Source organism: Misgurnus anguillicaudatus, chromosome 7 (genome assembly GCF_027580225.2).
Source record: "Misgurnus anguillicaudatus chromosome 7, ASM2758022v2, whole genome shotgun sequence".
NCBI classification, from domain to species: Eukaryota; Metazoa; Chordata; class Actinopteri; order Cypriniformes; family Cobitidae; genus Misgurnus; species Misgurnus anguillicaudatus.
The window spans coordinates 6,378,207-6,395,641 of record NC_073343.2 but is presented as its reverse complement, the minus strand read 5'-3'; the positions used below and the strand labels follow the sequence as shown (position 1 = coordinate 6,395,641).

Sequence of the window (17,435 nt, the reverse complement as noted above, 5' to 3'; positions counted from 1 at the left end):
TAATTTAATATTGGATCATTGGATATTTTTGACTACACAATTTGCCTGAACCACAAAACTAAATTTACATTGTAAATATAAAAAACGAGAGTACAATTTTTATTTAATCTTTTTGATAAAAAGTGTAACCTTTTTTAATTCCAAGATTTATTAGTGTCTATCAATTTGCTGTGTTTTTATCTGCATCTTATTCATGTGATGGAGACAAGGCTATTAGTTCCCCTGCTTATTAATATCAAAGAAGCTGCCTAGACTCATCCAGATGTCTCTGCTCGCGGATACCCTCGAGGCCATAGCTGTACGCGCGCACCTGTCACTACTCTCTGCTCTCGCGCTGTATCCTAGCAGGAGCGCGTGAGTGAGCGCGTGTCACTCAGCAGCTCCACCCCTTCGGTAACTACTCCCCGCTCAGAACCGACCGAACCCTTAGATCACAGACGGTTGCACAGGTATGCCCAACGTCACTGTTGTTACGGAAAGTTATTTTAGGTGTACTTTTTGAGAAAACTTACGTGGACTTTGTAGGGTGTAAAAAACAAGTGAAAAGGATGAAGGATGTCAGTGGTTTGGGTCTTGACTGGATCCGGATGTTTTTTCTGTGCGCTCTCGTGCCGCTTCCCGCGAGCGCAGACATCACTTGCGCTTCGTGCTCCTCGCCAATTAAAATCCGCGGGAATGAAGCGCTCACGCAAGTTACGCCGACTATTATTGTCAACCGTCAATCTGAAAGTGTAACGGTCGGCAGCGCCCTGAAAAGCAGGATTTGGGGTCTCGATAGACCTCAACTTTTCACCGAAGCGAACAGAGGCTCTCCCGGGAGACAAAACACAGAGAACGCGCATTTGTCCAGCGTGGTTCAGGCGAGCCCAACTAAAGAAAACGACGGAAAAGTTTATTCAACAGTATCTTCAGGAGGATCCAGAAAAGTAAAGCGCAGTGTGTTCTCCTCAGAGCACGAGAAAAGTGTTAACGGCGCAGCCGCGCCTCGGTTCGACTTCAGGCGCACAGGAGGAGCTGACAGTACCGGCAGAAGTCCGAAGCAAAATGAACCACACCTGGTCACGTCCACCTTCGCCCTCTCCGGAGATTCTGCTCATAATCAGGCCATGGTGCTGTGGTCCGGACACAATAGCAGCGTGAGTAGAAACTTTATCTAATGCACTAAACTTTATGTTATCAGAGCTATAGAGTTTCTGTGTTTATTATATAGATTTCCAGGGCACTTATGGACCATTTATGATATTTCCTTTAGTGTTCTCATATGGTTTTGCTACAGTAATCTAAAATGTGTTTAATAGAGAGGATTATGATTCGCGAGAGCTGCAACATCATCTGACTTACTTCATCATACATCTCACGGAAACGTGCGCGCGCTTGTGTGTGTCCCCTCTATTCTCACCCTGTTTGATTGCAAACTCTTTTTTGTGTGTGATTATGTTTTAAACAGTGAATCGACAAGCAATGCATGCGAAGTTCAAACATCCGGAAAAAGTCCTTGCACAAGCCTTTGACGCACTATAAATTTATAGCGAATTTCATGACGCAAGAATACAATCAATAAATGAAAGCGAAAAAATCAATCCGTCTCCCAACCAGCAGCCCATTAAACATTTCGTTGATTAGTTTAAAGTTTCTTCCTTTTTAGTGATATTTGGAACCAACCTAACGCAGATGCTTTTATGTTGTTACGCAGATGCTTTTATGTTGTTATTGATGTTGTTATTATTTTATAACACTTACAGGATCTCTGACATATTTTAATAATGCCCATGTCACTTATGGACATACTTTCTAACGCATTCATTTTAAGATGTATGGAAATATTAATCATATTTGCAGTGCTGTTATCATTTTGCATTTATTTAACTACTAGCAAAAACTATTTCACACAAGACTTTTGTTTTCAGTCTTATGTAACCTAAACAATTATGCATCATATTTTACGTATTTTGTGCTTCATCAGGACACCTGTTCTGGTATGCTTTTTTTTACAATTCTGAGGAATCCATTAATATAGCCCACCTCAATTTGACTTTATCAGTTGTCTACCAGGACCAATGTACTTCATTAATAATTAATTATCTTTATTAGTGATCTACAGTGGTTCCTGTTTTTAACACAGAACTGCCCAGGTGCCTCTCTGCTATGTATGCTATGTGTTTTGATTTGAATAAGACATGTTATTTTAGCCCAAACTCATTCCTTTTCCTTTACAATTTCTGTGTTTCATCTGAAATATAAATGAGCAACTCTGTCAGCAGAGTTTAAGACTGGTGCTTCCATTTGGTGTGTCTTTTACCGAGCTGCATGAGTGATATTTTGAGATGGCAGAGATGCAAACTGAACGCCATAGAAGAGATAGCATCTACAGAAGCTCTCTCTCTCTCTCTCTCTCTCTCTCTCTCTCTCTCTCTCTCTCTCTCTCTCTCTCTCTTTCTATCTATCATTTTAATCATGTCTGTTTGTCTCTCTATCTTTTCCTGACATACACATTTTTGCACACCTGCATTCACAGTAATACCACAATGCATAATGAACCACAAAACTGTTCAAAGGAAGGCATCTGGATCCCTATTTTAAAAAAAATATCATGTTGATGAATGACAAATGAGGCACATATGGTATTTTCCAAAGATCAGTTTAGGAAATTATGTTAGCACTAGTAGAGATGACACTGGTACCCTCTTAGCAGCAAGCAACAAATGAAGTCCTCTGTCATCCCAGTTTTTATCAGATGTGAAGCCTTTCTTATTACAACAATAGTGATAAAGCTAATAACTGTTCTTTCTCTTGGAGAGCACACCTTTGTTGTACCTCACTCAATCACATTACAAAACACGCGTTAGCACTCCTATCATTACAGTGACATGATGGTTTTAATACTGAGCTAATGTTTTTTTCTATTCCCTTACACTACCCTTAAAAATCATTTAATTGAAATATTATATAGTAATCTTTAAGCCATTTGAACTGCAATTATTATTGAGTTCCTCACAGTGCAGCAAATGTCAGGATTTATTTTAAATTGTGAGGCCATTTTGCCACCTAACATAGTTCAAATCATGCATACACATGTTTTTGTACACACTAATACAAACATACAATGACACAGCCAGTCTTAAATACTCTTGTTTGCTCCAGAAGGAGAGAACAGATGGACTGATACCTGTAGCGCAGGCAAATAGAGCGATACACACGCATACATATTCAAGGGTGTCATAATGATTGTGTTACATGAGCGCAGGTGTGTGATGACATCATGGAGAATAAGACAGTAGTTGTGTCCCTCTCTTATATCCACCTTATTTTTGACATAAATGTGGGCGACGCCATCTTTGAGCTCCTTGTGTAAGACTTGGAAGTCATACAGCGAGGGACACAAGTGTGCCGTTTTGACTGGCTTTTTAATGTTTATTATGAAATCCAGTGGTTGCCAGAATAGCTGCTACAAACGCAGTAAATCTCTACAAAACATTTGTTTTATCCATAATACACGCACAAGAGCTGAATGTGTAGGTGGCGCACGTGCACCCATGATCTGTATCCACACATCCATCCAGTAAAACCTTTCATAGAACTGCCAGTGAAAAATAAATACAATAATTTTTAAAAACAACTTATATTATGCTGATAAAAACATGCGACATGCGGCTGGTTTATTTATTCTGCAACTATATTATTACAAAAATGTAATTACAGTACAGATTATATATGACATAAACGTCTTATTAGTTAATATTATAGTTCTTAATGTGTTTGCATGTACTTTTGTTAAAAATGAAAAAGCAAATAATTAAAAAAGCAAATAATTTCATAAGCTCATGCACTGTACTGTAAAAAATACTTTGCTGCCTTAAATTTTTTTGTTGAATCAACTCGGATTTACAAGACATTTTGACTGTTGGACCGCGTGAAGCTTGATCTGTCGCTTGAAGTCAATTAAAAATGGCCGTTTAAAAAAACCTCACACCAGAGGGACAGTTGTGACATTTTAAACCATCGCCTGAAAGGTTAAAAACACGAAGTCTTGGTCTATTATACAAACACTCGGCTGACTTTTCCATTGTAAAGATACTGGTATGTCTCTCTCTGTGCTTTTATATTTGTGCATTGAAGACCCATCATCCCCGAGCAACAACATAAAATGATTGAATGTACTGTATCTTCATATGATATATCAGGACACTTCTTAATTTCATCCTCACACTGGTTTATACATGGCAGGTGTAGTAAATATTTAATATAACTGTTTAAATCATGTTTTATGCGTACTCCCACTACACTACTTTCTACCGGCTGGCTATTGAAACGGACGTCTCGCACAAAGAAGGGAAATACGTTGCATCACTTACTTTCGCGTTCTATGAAGCACTAAATTGGAGGTCAACCAGGGCTCCAGACTAACTTTTTTCACTAGGAGCACATTGGCCCCAAATAAAAATTTTAGGGGTGCAACCAGACAATTTAGGGGCACACACTGTAAATCAACATGCTAACCAAATATTGAAATTTCTACTAATTTCCACTGTATTACTAATAAATACTTTAATAATAGATGCAGAAAGTACAATGTGCTGTTTTAAATTCAGTGTCACATCACAAAAAAAGGTCAAATTTACTGGTTGCACATGTGTGACTGGATGTAAAATTCAGTGGCACACTCTCAAATTTTGGTGGCAAAATGCCACCATTTGGTGTCAGTCTGGAGCCCTGTCAGCCATTTTGTAGTGGTATTCCAAACCTAAGTAAACAACTTTATTTCCTAAATTCGTTTACTCCAAGTTTGTACATTTGATGTACACTTGCTAACTCAACTATTTTATATGATAAGAGATTCCAAAACGAAATTTTTAAATAACGTTTTTAACATTTTTAACAAAACATGTTTATTATTATGTTATCATGTTTTTATTGTGTTTTATTGTACTATTTTTTTTAGTTATGTAGGCTTAAATCAAAACAAAGCAATGGCAGTTTCATTGATTTAAATTGAAAAAATGTAAAGTTATCTAGTTTTGGAACCAAACTCTTCATATGTTCCTATGTGAGACGGCAACACTCACAAATGAACTTAAATTTAATTAATGCTATCCATAAAGCGACTGATATTAATTTAGGGAAAGTGTTTATGATGTTTAGGGTCCAAGAGAGTTCTTTCTGACGCATGGCGCTGTATTTACATCAGGGTTTGAAATTATTCACTCACTTTCATTCACTTATAGTGAACTCAAATGTTATTTGCTGTATAAGGAACAGTGGAGGAGTGAACAAGTAAGTGGTTTCGGACACAACAAGTGTCTCTTTTTATCATGATAATAGCTTCTCAACTGTGTTTGGCTGATGCGCTGAGTCATTTAAACGGAGTACTTTTTGCATGTTTCAAACGTTTGCTATATTGTGATGTTTGTGGCTTTGGTGAGTAGATTGATCCGTATGGTTCATCAGTTTTACTCAAGCTTATCTAAAGTGGACTGAGATTTTGTGTGTGTGTGTACGAGAAAGCGTGTGTGTTCTGCTGAAAGCATACTCTCTTAGGGCTAATGTCACTGAAAGCTTTCACTTTTGATTCACGGCAATGGAGAGGCTGTTTGGCTGCTTTCTCAATTGTAAAAACAATCAATGAAAATCCATAAAGATGATGGAAATGCAAGAGAATCATTTTGCGGCCCCTGCTACGCCTGCCCTTGGGTCCTGATCCATAGTTTACCCTACAAAGTCCACAGTGACATTTTCCCTGAGAGTAGCCCCCGCAGAGCAAGAAATCATTGTGAAAGTAGGATTTGTGTATTTTGTTGTCTAGACTAACCAGATCTTATGCAAATGTGTCTAAGGAAGCACATCTCCAGAGGAAGTCACTCCACGGGAGCTTGATTGTGATCGAGCAGTGATTTTAGTGTTCTGAAAAACTCTCCAACCTGCTGAGAGAGAATCGCAGATTATGGTTGTACAATCACAGGTTGCGCAAAATAAACCAGGACTTATTTTGTTCGACTGTCTGTTACTTGGCTTGCTGTTCTGTTAATGCTCTATACAGGCAGTCAACTTTTCCAGGCATGCATACTGTAGAGTTACAAGGTGTGCATTCGTCTGTGTGTTCATGCACAAGTTTGTGTAAGTGAGTGTGTGTATCTGTGTCCTACACATTGCCTGCAGTGAGCTACAGGTATGTCCTTGGGTTTGGTGTCCATCCAAATGTTTACACATTGTCCAACGGTTTCACACTGGAATGACATCCAAAATGAGTGTGTAGAGGTGGGTTTGCATGTGGTTTCAGTAAGCACTGATGCCGAGACACATGTTTTAAAGGACCTTTCGATATGAGGTAGTTTGAGAGGAAGTCACTGTTTTGGTTGAGTTGTAAATCACTGCTGTTTTTTAAAGATTATATATCTTATAAAATGTTTGCCAGCAGTGCTGTAAAGCAGAAATCTGGGGAACTTTTAGGGCTGTCATGGTTTTGAAATTTGGCTAACGGTTAATTGTCTAATAAATTGATGATTGACTAGCCATGGGCCGGACGGTTACTGGTTTCAAGGTATATCGAGGTTTTAAACAGTCAAGGTTTCAAAGCCACTAACATTTTCTGTAATAACGTTTGCAAGGTATGAGTTGGGTTTACACAAAACTAATTAAATCATTAAGTCATTTAATTTACATTTAATATATGAAGAGTTTGGTTCCAAAACGCAATAAATCCATTTTGACAAATTTCGATGAAAATGTGTTTTCTTACCAAGAAAGTGACGAGATGAAAACCACTATTTTCTGTTACAAACTTTCACATAGCATCTTTAGGTTATAAAAACCTCAAAATTCAAATCCATAACTTGATTTTCAAAGATTTACTATAAAAACGAATTATTTTTTCCACAAAATGCAATAAATCTATTCAATCAATGTATAAATGTGCATTCATCTTTGCCATTTTATATTAATTTAGTTGACTAGTGGTATACAATGATAAAAAATAAACATTAATGGCATTAACCAAAACACTTACTTTGTTATTTAAGAACACTGTCATTGCTGCGGTTATACTTGACGTCGTCTCTTTACATTTTCACAGCGATCAGCTGTAAAATGTTTTGGTCCCGCTCGATTTTCGTTGACTTTGAGTAAAATAATGTAACGTTTTTCATAAGATCCTCTGGGGTCAATGTGTTAGCATGAGAAGCTTGATGCTGTCGGGGGAACAAGCACCCAAGTGCCTCTCGCGGAAATTATTAGATGTTGATGGCTTACGTTTCTTTCCCGTCACAGAAAACCATCACAGGTTTAGCAATGCAATTAAAGTATAATTTTGTTTTGTTTGTTGATCACGAAGTACAAAGTAGATGAGGAAAACTAGGACTCTGTGTACTCAGCGCGCCGCCATTGTTTGTTTACATTGCGTGACTGGTCGGGCTGTAATTTCAGGAATGGATTTATTGCGTTCTGTAAAAAAGGAGGAGTGGCGTTTATCGCATTTTGGGAAAAAAAGGGAGAAAAGATGACAGAATAACACGGCGGATATTGGATTTTGTGTAAAATTAAGAATTTACTTTTAACTACTGACCTGATATAATACTGATTTGGGCAGTAACTCATTTATCGCGTTTTGGAACCAAACTCTTCATATATTACCAAAAAATGTTTTCAAAAGAAAATTATAATTTAAAGGCTTTACTTTACATGCTGTATGTTGCTTAAAAATAAAATGTATTGTGTCCAGTTAAAAAGGTGTTGTTTTTATAAGTTTGAAAATAACACATTTTAGTGTTGCAATGGCAAAACCGCAATACTGTGAAACCGTGGTATTTTTGCTTAAGGTATTACCGCCAAAGTCTCATACCGGCCCATGTCTAGTTATGACAATTAATTATCTGTTTAGGGCTTTGACGACTATGACGATTAATTGTCTGTTTTATTGTTTTGAAATGTAATTCTCATACATTTTTTTGTTTGTTCATGAAATATTTTCAAACATTATTTTGATTATTTAAATTAAATATTCTGGCAGTAAATATTAATACACATATTTAAAAGTAATTATTTAATGAATGTCTTTCAAAAACTAAAAAAATTGTGTTACACTGTCAGTTAAGGCGCGCCATCTGATACGGTCTCATTTATACATGTGCTACAGCTCCCCCTTGTGTTTTTTTAAGAGATGTGCAATCATTGTGGTGATCTGAAATCATTGCGATGAGGTCAATCAATCGCGATGAGACGGTTATTTAATCATTGTGACAGCCCTAGGAACTTTGAATATTACTGGGGACAATAAAAAATATAAAGAACTGGTGATATCATATATTTAAATACTATTTCATTTGGGTTTTGTTTTGATATTTTTTGATCATTCATTCACATTTACATTAGTTCATTATTTTGGACTTTGTTTATTCTTGGTTAGTTTTGCCTATTTAGTATCTATACCCTCCAATAAGTGTGATCAACTACATAAAAAAGTTTCAACAGACTATTCTTAAAGGTATCATTTAATAAAATACAGCCTGTTCATATATTTGCACATTGACCTTTAATTTGTCACCTGATGTGCAGATTGGATTACATAAATCCTTACAGTCGTAAAGTCACAAAAGGGCGGTGTCAAAAGACATATTTTATTTAAACTTACTAAGGATTTACAGACACATGAATTGTGAAACTAAATAATAATTTGAATACAAAACTATATATCTTTTCTAGCTTTATACAGTGGCTTAAAGTTCAGCACATCATCTAAAATTTAAATGCACAGTGGAAGCTAAATGAAACAATGTCTCATCATTAACAAAGCACAGGATTATAATTTTCTGAAACAATTATCTTGTCATGATGTTGTTGTAAAGCTTAGCATTCTTTCAAAATAAGAGAATTACATATACAAATGCTGTAGGGGTTTGCTTTCAAATTATCATCAAACCTACATCATTAAACTCCCTGTTATACTCCTGATTTTCAGGTTATTTTGTTACAGAATATACAACAGTGATTATTCAAATAGTTGCTAAAACTCATTCATGGATAGTAATTGAGATCCTAAAAACATCACTCTAAAGGGCATACATTCTCTATGATATATTTTCAAATCTTTTCAATTGATTTCTCAATGATTTCTCAGTGAGTATTTCATGAATATTGAGCGAGGGGCAACCTTCTGATCTCTCTGGTGAAACCAATACGGAAGTGACTTAAACTGCAATTCTTTGTCGGGCCGCTAGAGGATGGCTCCCAAAGGGAATCAATTCCCATAGACCCCCCCATGTTAAAATGGCCAACTTTATACAATAATATGTTTAAAGCCCAGTACAAAAAGTGATTTTGGTCTATATAGCTAATTTTGCCCTTCATGACAACTGTGAGGGTGGTAAATTGTCACTAAAGAGGTTATGCAACGATGTCAGTTTTCCATGTGACCGCGCAGGAGCTCACCTTGTTGAGTGGCAAAACATTCAACAAAATAGCTGGTTTTCATAGCAGCTGCTGCAAAAACGCCAGTAAAACTGACTATTATCAGCTTAAATTGAATTTAGTTGGCCTTGATAGTGACCCTAACAACTTGCCAAACAACCAGTATTCTGTGGACATTGGCATATGGCCAGACATTGCTTTTCCTGACATATATGTTTGTCTTGCCTAACACTATTAAACCATCCCACCTTTCTAGAACACAAGGCTCATCATAATGGATGTTTTTTAATAAAGGCTCACTGACAAAACTTTGCAATTACACAGAATAACACACAAAATTTTACATACCTGACATATGGCTGCTACTGATTTACTTCTGCTTTGAGTGTTTTTTACACTCCGAAAAATGACCGCTCCCAATTTGTGTTGAATCTGTTAGCACAGTCGATAACACAACTACTTTTCAAATTTTAGACACGTCTTCCACATTATGCTGATACTGAGACTTTTGCACCTCAGTGGGCATAACTGCAGTTACTTTCGCCGAAGGTGACGTCATGTGCATACTCTCTATTGTTGAGCTAGGCGGGCGTAGTTTCAGCAACCAGCCACCTCAGCTTCACCCACGTCCCGCCTCTTTACCCATTTCCGCTTATCTGCGAGTCATGCGCTGTGACAGCAGGCTCCGCCAACTACTGGCTTTAAAAAAGATTTTTACAAACCTGTGGGTGACGTCACCGACACTACGTCCATATTTTTATAGTCTTTGGTATTGACATAGTTTTGACAGATTTCTTTATCTTAATAAATAAAAAATAAACATAGGTGCTTACACTAGATTTGTGTGTCAATCTAGTAATCAAAAAGTGACTGCCAAAATTTGTATGTGGGGGTACAGGGAAGTATTCACTAATCATACAGTATTACTATCAGAAACAGAATTACTGTTACCAGAAATAATAAAAACTGAATTCACTGAAATGTATTTATTTATTATGGCTGTCAATCTATTAAAATATTTAATCTAGATTAATCACATGATTGTCATGAGTTAATTTACGATTAATCGCAAATTAATCACACTTTTTTTATTTATTCTAAATTTACCTTAATTAAACACTTCAAGTTTTTAATCAACATGGGTGTGGACTAATATAGATGCTTTATGGAAATGTATGTTTACCATCAACTATTGTTTTGTATATGAATTTTTCTTTCACAAGACCTTTTTCTTTCTCCATTTTCTTTTTGCTGCTGCATCATTTGTGACCCATGCTGGGAAACTGAGTCGGAATAAGCACATTTTCAAAAATGAGTTATTTATATTTTGACATTTTCTCAACAAAAAAAAAACCCTTCAAAACAATGCATGATTTGTTGGTATCTGGCAAAACATGACAGTTTGAAGTTGACAGAGTCAGCAAAGTTAATTTAAAAATCCAAAATTACCACAAAATTACCACATCCATACCTTAAAATCACTGATAAAACCAATAGATTTTGCACACACAAAGTCAAAAACAACTTCAACTTTTTTCTTTTATTGTTTGATTGACATTGAGACAGACAGCTTTAAGATCTACTTTATAATGCAAGGATCTAATTATAATGTTACACATCAGATATTTTCCCCCAACATTCACTTAAGACATAACATATTGTATCTGCATGAATTATTGTCAAAACAGATTTACATGAACTAATAATGTACTGCACTTATACAGCATTTAGTAATCTTTGTTAATGTTAATTTCAACAATTACTATTAAAATCTTTTTTTTAATAAATACTGTAACAAATGTATTGCTCATGGTTTGTTCATGTTAGGTAACACATTAATTAATGTTAACTAATTAACTTTATTGTTAAGTGTTACCAATTAGGTCCCGAACTTTATCTTTTTTAATAATTAATTTAATATCAACCAAGTCCTGCACTCTATTTTCTAATTCCTGCATGTTTTAAAACTGAAACCAAAATCCCAGACGCGCAAGTGGATGGACAACCATCCTTTGTGTATTAGTTAAGCATTTAGGATGGCACACCTCTCAGAAAACATACAGATAAAGATAATTTTAGATGCTCAATGACAATTTAGAGCATTGAATTTGCTAGACAAGAGCTTAATGTTCTTATTTTTATGAAAACCTCCAACTCATTTAGACAACACGGCCCACAATTACTGTCTAAGGCTGCATCTCAGTTTATCTATGGGCTAGACCAAGGGTCAAACAGAAATTGCACGTTGTGTTAATTGCACGTTAATAAAATTTGTGGCGTCAAAATGAATTTGCATTAATGCGTTATTAACGTATTCATTTTGACAACCCTAATATTTTTATAACGTTTTTAGTGAATTCAGTGTTTACTTTTTCTGGTAACAGTACATCGGTTCCCCTACATTTTACCAGGATGTGATTTTTCTGTACGGATTTCCGTATTTTCTGACTTTGGTGGGATGACTTGTCTAAATAAATGTTTTCCAATTCTGGTCCTCCCGTACCCCCTCCCAGAAAGTTTTAGATGTCCCCTTATTTAAAACACCTGATTCAACTCATCAGCCTCCTTTCAGAATGGTTCACATGTCTCCCTAACAAGCTAATGAGTTAAATCAGGTGTGTTAGATAGGCAGACATCTAAAACTTTCTGGAAGGGTGGTGCTCGGGGACCAGGATTGGGAAACACTGGTCTAAATCACGTAAATCAGATGAGTTTTATTTTTGACACTTTTTCATACGCATGCTTGTTAAGGATGTGCAGAGCGACTACATTCGGGACGAAAAGTCATCAAATATTGAATCAAATTTGTGGGAAAACAGAAACATTATGCATAGGCCTACATTAAACTGATTGTTTTAATAAGCATAAATGAGAAATAACTATTTATGTAGAATATTTATCATTTCCATGTGTTTAAAAGCCTTGCCAAATTTACAATGAAATGTTTTCAGACTATTTGAGTGCCAAAGATGCTAAAGTGAGCTGTTTTCTGTGCGCATAGACATGCACTCATACTTAAATGGACACACACTCATAAGCCCACGCACGGAGAGGTGCTTTTCAAAAAGCCTGCAAACACAGAATTTCTCTGCACTTGACAGGAGATATACACACAAATTATCTCGTAATAACATTCTTGGCAAGTATTCTCATAAAAACAGTCATTTATTATAAGTGAACCATTCAGAAACAAATCAGATATGTCAGTGTATGGATCCACGCTTATCCGGTCTTAAAGGGACAGTTTCCTTATAATAAATGCTTATGTATGTGTCATTATGTTAATCAAACTACAAAATCACTTCTATAGCTTTAAAAAGATTCATTATATTTAATGTATAAAATTAAAACAATATTATTATTCATTTGATTTTATTTCTGTACCTAATCAATACTGTTAGATCTTACTTTATTTGTAACTTTGTTCTTTTTTATTTTATGTGCTTTTAATTTCTCGATTTGTTCTCATTTTATTTGCCCCTATCATTTTTTTTGTTGATCTGAAAACATGTGACTTAAAAAACATAATGCAGTTAATTTAACCAGTAGGGGAGAGCGGGGCACAACCTAACGCTTTTTGGTTTTGGCTTTGGCTTAATCATTCAAAAAATATTTGAGTTTGATTAATTATATTTTTACGCAACACACACATCTCTGCTAATTTGTTTCTAGTACTTACCATTCTTGGACGATTACACCAAACGTCACAGAAGTGCAAATGGGGTACATGCAGGGTTAGTTGTAACACTTGCTAAAAATTTGCAGGCAAATATTTTAATACTATTTTGTCTATATACTTGAAGTGGATATTGTTTATATATCTGTCTATAATAGACAGGTATCCACACTGTATTCATTCATCCAGCCCTTTTCTAACAATAGATAAATTATAAATGGATACAAATGTCTAAATATGTCAGAAAAAGCAGCACAATTATTGCAAAACATTTTTTATATGTGACCCAGTCTGTAAAAACCATACTATAGTGATGCACCGATGTATCGGCCGCCGATATTTATTGGCCGATTTTTGATGGATTTGAAAAAAATCGGCATATCGGCAATAGCACGAGAAAAGCCGATACCGACTGTTTATTAATTAACCCCATAAAGGCAATGAAATGCATGTCTGTTGTTCAATTTAAATTATTTAATGTTCTGGTGTGCACTATACTTAAGCACCGACAGAAAACCTTTGTTGAGCTGGCTCAAATGTCTTGAACAATAAAAGAAACAGACGGGGGGAAAAGAAGTCCAACTTTTTTCACTAATTTACAGATTACTGCAAATTAAAATGATTGCAGATGTAAATTACTTTGCTTTGCACATTTATCAACACGTTTAATTAGGGCCCGAGCACCGAGGAGACACGTGACCTATTGAAAGTCCCGCCCTCTCTTCTACGCAGCGTCTGAAGTTTGCATATTAAGATATTCTTTTATGCTGCTGAATGATCTCCGTTTCAACGCAGTAAGTAACGAGCTAACTTACCTGATATCTGCTTCAGTCCAGTTTGCTGACATTTCTTGTCTTGAATGTTGTAAATCCCTCATTTTAAAGAGTTGAACCAACTTCATGTTGCCATGACACGCAAGTCCTCACTATGGCACATGTGTCATTGTTTCTGCGTCTCATTTATCATTTCCTGATAACTGCGTCAATCTAGTTTGCAACATTTCTCGTGGTGAATGTCTATATGCATGTTATCTCTCGTTTTAAGAAGCTGAACCATAACTTTTGTTGTGTTGATGCGCACGTCCTCACCACGACACGCCCATTACGGCATTCTTTCGGCTTCTTGTTCACACAGAGGGTTATCCGTGTATCTGACTAGGTCCTCTTTCCGGCAACAATCCCAGAAGATTAACGGGACGAGTTTGTGTTCACACAGACGCTTGTCTGGCAATTTTACGGGTATTTTCTGGGACCAAAGGTCTCTGTGAATGGGGTTATACTTTAACGAACTCGTCCTAGAGATTTTATCAGATCATCATCATATTTGGTCTGTCTCATCTAAGAGCCTTTGCAATGTTAAATTGCGGAGCTTTTGTCTTTTCGTTGGAGGGTGTGTCCGTGGCAGCCTGACGAATTTCAGCTTTTTTGCCATGAAACAGGAAGTTGTTATAAATAAGGCAAACAATGTCCAATCTGCCCCACGCTTCACATGTTTGATGAGGGGTCTTGGCCTGAACACATTTCAATGTCAATATTCAGCTTCAGTCATAGCGCCACCTAGAGGTAGCAGGAAATGGCATGTTTTACGCTGTCATTTACTGCTCTTAGAGATTTAATAAAATCATCATCATATCTGGTCAAACTGATCTTAAGCCCTTTGCGATGATAAATTGCGAAGATCTTGACTTTTCGTTGAAGGACGTGTCCGTGGCAGCCTGGCAAAGTTTGATGTTTCGCCATGAAACAGGAAGCTGTTGTAATTCAGGCATACGTTGTTCGATCTGCCCCAGACTTCACACGTTTGTTAGGGGTCCCGGCCTGAACATGTCAATATAACAATAATCAGGTACAGTCATAGCGCCACCTACTGCACACAGGCGTTGTGGCACATCAATTTTCCTTTGAATATCCACCTATATTTACCCACTTTAATTCATATCCCCCTGGTTCACTGCTTTACTAATGCCATAGAGTAGCGGTGCACATGCGGGCGAGGGCCCTTCCATCGCTGCTTGCAGCTTAATTAAACATTGTTTTGGTTACTAGTCAAATGCTTACATTTTATATTTATAATCTACATTGCCCATCAGAATTAAATATTTATAATGGTTTGTCTATATGTGTGTTATTGTGTGCATTTTTTTTGTGTGTGTGCCAGTCACATGCCTGATTTAAGAAATGATGAAAGTCCTATATAAACATCTAATAAAACACATTCAATAATATGATTAGTGAATACTCCCATGTACCCCTCACATACAAATGTTGCCAGACCAGTGACCCGTTTTCCTCTCAAATAGGATCCACCATGACAGACCTATTCATTATGAGCTTCTATGCTTTGTCACAGTACTGAATATTAATGAGAACATAGATTAATTGTGGTTATTGTAAACTTTCCAGGGATGTAGAGAGCAAGAATCAGAAGTGACCCGGAGATGAGACATGAGTGCATTTGTCATTGGTCTTTAGAGAGAGTGTGGGTGTGTGCATGCTTACGTGTTTGGCACAGGTGTGTGTGAATATGTCTTTGAGACCCGTGTGTGTCCGTATGTGTGTCTAATTATTGGTCTGTAGAGAGTCAGCTTGTCTCTCTGTCTTTTTAATTAAAGGCAGAGGCAGAGGAGGTCGAGTGGGTATCCAGACTCTAGAGAGTGCTGGTGAAAGACAGCGAGAGGAGCAAAAGAAGCCACGGAAACAAAGAAAGTCAGATCAAAATCCAGAAACATAACATAGAGGTCACAACATATTTATAGAGCAAACTATTTTAACCCAGTTCTGCCAATGATGGAAAGTTACATCATAGAAATTTGTATTAGAGGAATACAAGTGACATTTAAACACAACATTGAGTGTCGTTAATGTTAATTATACACTCCTTTGTCTAGTTTTGACTCTCTTTGTTTTGACTTTTAGTTCAGTCTATTTTTACTTGAACGGCAGGACTTTAGCTTATGTTTTTAACCTTTAAACCCAGTGACAGCTTGTGCTAATGATCTATGGCAAGTCTAAAAGATCCCCTAGATCACTTCTTTTAAAGGTCTGTTTAAACAATGACTTACAGCTCTGTTTAACATTGAGCACAAATTACTTTTTTCTCACTTACTCCGGACCCGAAGGTTTTTCAATGCTCTTTAACACTTTTAATTTCTAGTCATTTATTCCTAAGGCAAGAAACTAAGTTGTCCATCATACTGTAGATTTTATTTACAGGATGTGCTGCTTGCATCTTCCAGTTTTAGGGCATTACATTAGAATAAACTAAGGGTCTGTCTTTTTGCAATTTTACATTGTTTTGCAAATTAAAAACTAAAATGCCATAGAGAATGCGTACGCTTATTTACAAAAAACCCATAAGGGGTGCAGTTTCTCTTAATTTTCCCTGCAAGACATAATTTCATTTGATTGGCGTGAGATAACATAAAGATGCTACATGTTTGCTGTTATGATTATTACCATAGCAAAGCTTATGGAAAGCTAAGCACTAACACTATAACTACTTAAAGTAGTTATTTTACATGTATGCTTTACATGTATGCATGTTCACATTTTTAAGTTACACACCCTTACGTCACACATTCACCTATAGTCTGTGAGGACATTTGAGGCTGAAACGTGAATAAACAGTTTATTCATCTCAGAATAATGCAGTGCAGCTATGCGGAACTATAATAGGATTATTTTGGTGCTTTTTAAATAGTTAAATACTAGGGATGTCCCGATCCGATCACGTGATCGGAAATCGGCCCCGATCACGTGGTTTCAGACTCGATCGGAATCGGACGTTACCTCCCGATCAGGACTCGGATACATATGCAGGGTTAAAATCCATTAAGGTCTCGCTCTGCTCCGCGCCAGTGTACGCGCTGCGCTGGTGCGTGTGAACTGATGAGAAGAGAATAGGCTTGTTCGACTTCATGCAGCGCCGCAACAACCGGCAGCCGGGTGACGTCTAAGTTTCGCGAGAGCGATTTAAAAGCAAACTCCTCCGTATGATTTCGCGGATCACTCTCGCGGTAGTTTGACGTCACCCGGCTGTCGATTGTTGCGGCGCCGCATGAAGTCGAACAAGCCTATTGACGTGCTTTCAAATTCATCCATAGGCTTGACACTCGTGCGTGCAAGGAACCCACGACAAAACCGGGTTTTTACCGCTCATTTAAACGACGCGTTGATCGTTTTTGTCACCATGTGCTCAGACGCTGCTCCGCGTCTCACTCAGAACCTCAAGAACGCGCATTCGCGCAGGATACTGTAGAGATGAGAGATAGAGAGAGAGGTAAGAATGGTGCCCACGTCGAGAAAACTTAATAGAAGTCTAGAAACAAAGTATTAAAGTATGTCTAGCCATGTCACTCATCTCA

At 36.9% G+C, this 17,435-nt stretch overlaps 1 protein-coding gene across 2 annotated transcripts in view; it reads left to right on the top strand.

The window, feature by feature from the left end:
- The first annotated feature begins 548 nt into the window (after nt 1-548).
- Nucleotides 549-17,435, top strand: part of sorcs3b (sortilin related VPS10 domain containing receptor 3b) — a 118,228-nt gene continuing 101,341 nt past the window's right edge. For both annotated transcript variants that reach the window (XM_055172021.2, XM_055172020.2), the window contains exon 1: nt 549-1,136. In XM_055172021.2, the coding sequence (XP_055027996.2) occupies nt 549-1,136 (588 nt within the window). The remainder of the gene's footprint in view (nt 1,137-17,435) is intronic.